Genomic DNA, 4,940 nt, shown 5'->3' with positions numbered 1-4,940 from the left:
CGCCCCTCGGGAGCTAGCTTGAGGAGGCCGATCCCCTCGGGGGTCTTGGCATTGTTCGCCTCGCGAGGCTTGGCCCCTCGCGAGGGTCTTGAACTGTTGATGTCGAAACCGGGCCGTAACAGGCCGACGATGGAGCCACGTGGTGGGCCGCAGGCAGGCAAGTCTGGATACCCCCATATTCATAACGCCACACAACAACATCTTCATATCATCATATCAACATGCATCATAAAACAAAACAAGTCCTCCCACATGCATTACATCAGACTTTTTTTAACAAAAATATTTTATGAACTAGGGTTCATCTTCACACTAACATATGAACTATTGATTAGATTCATATTCAATATCACTAGTTACTAAAGAACTAAGAACTAGAACTACAATCAAGCTAAAACAATCCTAGGTGAAAAAAATTCCAATCTAACTTCAAAAAGATGAGGATTTCAAGCAAATAATGCGTTGAATCAGAAGCAAGTTTGCAAAAACTACTTGAAGGGATTGGAGGAGCTTACGTTTCTCTCTTCGGGGCCATCTCGATCCGCAAAAACGATGAAGAAACGGTGAAAATCCGAGGAGAAGAGTGGAGGAGATGAGAGAGGGAGAGAGGGCGAGGGGGAGGAAGAAGAACTGTCAAGAGGAGGGGAGGGGTGGGTGGGAAGATGGGAAGGGGCGGGCTCGGGCGAAATAACCGCTCGCCGCACCCTACCGTCAGGGACTATGGCGGTAGGATGCGACGGAGGGGGACGACAGCCGTTACTGCTAGGTGACGTGGATAAGTAGCTTACCGCCAGGGTCCCTGACGGTAGGTTGTCTAACCCTATCGTCAGCATCTTGACGGTAAGAAAAAGGATTGAATCCTAAAAAAATTCCAACCGGGGTCAGATCCTGAATTGGTACGCGAAAGGGGTCAAAACACAAAATTCTGCCCCGTTGCGCTGCACTGGAACACTTTCACAATGGGCGACCGACTCAGCAGTCGGCGTACACCGCCGCCGACGCCCCCTCGGCTCTTGTAACCCGCAATGGCGAGGCCTTCACGCCAAACCCTGGCCCCGCCGTCGGCGACCTCCCTCCGCCGGCTGTACGGCCACTCGAAGCCGCCTCCTCCGCCGGCCTCGGCGTTTCGGAAGGCCGCCGCGGTGCTCCTCCTCGCCGCGGCCGTGGCGCTGCCCTGCGCTGTGCTGTACCGAGCCCTCGTGTCGAACACGCCTCCACCGGTGCAGGTCGCCTGGGATCGCCGGCAGTGGGACCCACCTCTTGCTCCGGTTGTGGTCCCCAAAGCCGAGGAGGACCGCGACCTCGACCACATTTCCGCCGACGATCTGGTGTGCTTCCGTCTCCCCTCCTCCTTCTCCACCTCCCCCTCGTTGAGGTTGCCAGTCTCTCTCGTCTGCCTTACTTTTCAGTTCTGTAAATTGAATAGTGGAATTACATATTTCAGGTTGCTAGCATGAGCATACTGTTATCCGGGCCTCATTTGTTTTGCTACTATCCCTAATTTTAGTGTTTGGCCTTCAGAATCAACTGATCAAGCAACTTCTCTGTCTATGTATGGATAGATTGTTACGATGGAGCTTTATCTTCGGGAACAGCCAATTTTATTTGGTGGGCATGCACATGAATTTGGATGTTAAAATCTGCAGACCTTAAGGAGTGAATGAATACGTACACTTATAGCTGCTGATTTATACGACAATCATGAATATTCTAAGCTTATTTGTTAGTTGGATCTGTTCCACTGAGAGAAATACTGCTAGCTAACATGTCAAATGATTAGCCCTGTGCTTTATAGTGGTATTCAAATGATTGTACATTTCCTGGTGAAATGTCAACCTTCCTCCTTATTTTAATCATTCCTGTCTTGTTTCTATTGAAATATTTTATTCTTTGGGTTATGTCAGTGATTAGCCTGACGCCTTTCCTTTTTAGCACTAGTCATCAGATGAAATGTGTTTCAGCTTAGCACGCGGTTGATATGCTACCAAATTGAATTGCTTTCTGAGGCAGAACTTATAAGTTGTTTACTCGGTGTAACAATTAATGTAAAACCATCCTTGTAGGACATTGAATATCTCAAACTTGAGCAAGTTCTACAAGCGGCTTCTATGGACAATAAGACCATTATATTGACGACCCTTAATGCTGCATGGTCTTCTCCAGGCTCAGTTATAGATCTTTTCATTGATAGCTTCCGGCATGGTGTTAGAACTAGTTCACTACTGAAACACCTTGTGATAATAGCCTTCGACAGGAAAGCATATAGACGATGTACTGAGATCCATACCTACTGTTATGCTCTTGTAACCGGTAATGTGGACTTTTCTCAAGAGAAGAGGTTTCTGACTGCTGGGTATCTGGAGATGATGTGGAAAAGGCTGGATTTCTTGCGCTTAGTTCTTGAAAAAGGTTACAGCTTCATTTTCTCGGTAAATTTCCATGTTTACTTTACTTCCTGCTCTATTGCATTAATATTCTACTTTGATACTAACACAATAAGATGTATCCTTTTCCTAAAAATAGCGAACTTGAAGAAGTCAAATCTATAAGCATAAACTGATTTGCTTCTCTTATATGCATTTCAGGATGCAGATATAATGTGGTTTCGCAATCCATTTCCATATTTTTATCCGGATGGAGATCTTCAGGTTGCATGTGATCACTATGTAGGCAATGCAACTGACTTGAGAAACATAGCTAATGGGGGGTTCAACTACGTGAAGTCGAACAATCAAAGCATAGAGTTTTACAAGTTTTGGTATTCTTCACGACTGAGATACCCTGGCTATCATGACCAGGATGTACTTAATTTTATTAAGCATGATCCTTACATTATGGATATTGGATTAACCATTAAGTTTTTAAGTACTACATACTTTGGTGGTATTTGTGAGCCAAGCAAAGATTTAAATGAGGTTTGCACAATGCATGCTAACTGTTGCATTGGATTGCAAAGCAAACTTCATGATTTAAGAATCATCATGGAAGGTTGGAGGGATTATATGTCTATGCCACCAAGCTTAAAAGCATCTGGGGCATTCTCATGGAGGGTACCACAAAATTGCAGGTATAATGCTACCTTGGAATTAAGTTAGAGATTTTTGTAGATAAACAGTATGCTATGTGATCAATTATGTACTGTTGTCTAATAATGTTTGGTTCCTTTATGCAGTCTTTCATTGTTAAACCAGTGAGACATGTTTTTGGATGCAAATGATGTGGTATAGTCAAACATGTCAATTTCTGAGAATTTTGTTGGCAACTGGAAAGAAAAATGTACTTGAAAGGTTTGCTTACACATTATTATAGCCTCTGTTTTTATCAAGACCAGATTATGATCTTGTATTTACATATGAGTTTGACGATACCCTAGTTGACTCTAGCCTCTGGTGGTCAACAGTTGCTAATGTAGATTCTAAAAAAGAAGAGAAAGACACAATTGGTAGTTTAAGTTTGACGTAGGACTTAAGGGTCAAATTTGGATGGTTTTAACCAAATTAACTTGTTTACATTACTGATTAGACACTGTCCAGTGGAGTACCGAATAAGATTCTCAGATTCAATTTTACTGTCTTTCAGGAAAAACAAGTGCATGAGGAACTCCACCTTTTGTTTGAGAAAGACCCGGCTTAGCCAGATTATATCTCGAGGACACTGCCAGTTGATGCCTTCATCAGTGTTATGCATCCTCTACTTCGGAAAAATAACCAACACGAAGGTGCAAGCTGTTTCTATTCTCCAGTTTCCATTTGACAGTGAAGCTGCAGCCTTACATGCAATTTTTTTAATTGCATCAGTTATGTATACGTTCATCTGTTTGATAAGCACTGCGACAGAGACAGTTGTAGAATCAGACCGAGGGACACTAATAGAGGTGATCTGGACACAGGATTGGTAGATAAGAGGATCTCCACTCGTTCGGCCCCCCAGCGCACCCGCCGGCGCTATTTTGGCCCTTTGGCCGGCGCTTTTTCGGCCCTGGGGGCGATCTAGTTCCCAGCCACGCCCCCAGGGGTCGGCCCCAAGACGATATAAATTCAAACATGACATTTCCCGCTACCCAAGAAACGCCACAAGTCCGGCGATCAGCGGCTACCACATAGTTCACCATGCCACAGTTCGGCGATCAATCACTCAAAAGTTCGGCGTTCAAAAGGAAAGACGCGTAGGCAATGCATCAAACGTCGGCGTTGTCCTCCGGCGTCGGACTGGCGGGGGTCGGCGTGCGCGGGCTGGTCAGCGTCGGTGTTGGGCGTCGTGGAGGCATCATTGCTCGGGCTTGGCGGCGGCGTTGGGTTGGCGTGCGAGTTGGCGCGGGCGTCGACGACATCTGGTTCAGGATGAGGCCGCGCTCCGCCAGGTACCACGCCTTGACCTGCTCGTCCATCGTCGACATGTCCGCCCCCATCAGGAATGGCAGGTTGGTGTTCCTCTTCTTCGCGGTGACGTTGGTCCGGAGAAGGCCGACGTTGCTCCGGAGTAGGTCGAGCTTGACGGCGCCGTTCGTCATCAACGCCGACCACCGTGTCGCCGTTGGTGTAGCCAGGCGATGGCGCGCACCCCCAGGGTGTGTCGACGACGAGAAGCCGGCCGGCGACCCGACGCTCTGCTGGGTCCAGGGAACGTGCGGGCCGTGGCCGCCGGGTGGATACATCATCCTCGCGCGAGACGCCTCTGCTTTTCGCCACGCGATCTGCCTGATCCGCCACGTCCGCAGCCGCCGCCACCCTGTCCCGAGCCTTCTTGGCGTTGAGCCTGTTCCACCAGTCGGTGGTGACAGCCTCCCGGCGCTGAACTTCCGCCTTCCAGTCGGCGTTTGACATGCCCGGGGGCTTGGACGGCGGCGCCCTCGGCTTCCTCTGCTTCGGCTGGGTGGCGTCGGCATAGGTAGCGGCACGAGGGGCGGCGTACTTCTTCGGCGGCATGGCGGCCGGATGGAG

The 4,940-nt window shown here is 48.2% G+C and overlaps 1 protein-coding gene across 2 annotated transcripts in view; it reads left to right on the top strand.

Moving 5' to 3' along the window:
• Positions 1-957: 957 nt before the first annotated feature.
• LOC119320032 (uncharacterized protein At4g15970-like) overlaps positions 958-4,940 on the top strand; it is a 5,409-nt gene continuing 1,426 nt past the window's right edge. Inside the window, exons 1-5 of one of the 2 annotated variants that reach the window (XM_037594180.1) lie at positions 958-1,328; positions 2,064-2,429; positions 2,586-3,067; positions 3,173-3,287; positions 3,580-3,719. In XM_037594180.1, the coding sequence (XP_037450077.1) occupies positions 1,026-1,328; positions 2,064-2,429; positions 2,586-3,067; positions 3,173-3,194 (1,173 nt within the window). In that variant the 5' untranslated portion in view covers positions 958-1,025 and the 3' untranslated portion in view covers positions 3,195-3,287; positions 3,580-3,719. Of the gene's footprint in view, positions 1,329-2,063; positions 2,430-2,585; positions 3,068-3,172; positions 3,288-3,579; positions 3,720-4,940 lie in introns of those variants that run through there. The other variant, XM_037594179.1, reaches the window with a different exon arrangement.

The sequence above is a fragment of the Triticum dicoccoides genome, chromosome 6B (genome assembly GCF_002162155.2).
Source record: "Triticum dicoccoides isolate Atlit2015 ecotype Zavitan chromosome 6B, WEW_v2.0, whole genome shotgun sequence".
NCBI lineage: Eukaryota > Viridiplantae > Streptophyta > Magnoliopsida > Poales > Poaceae > Triticum > Triticum dicoccoides.
This window is presented reverse-complemented; position numbering and strand designations above follow the sequence as displayed.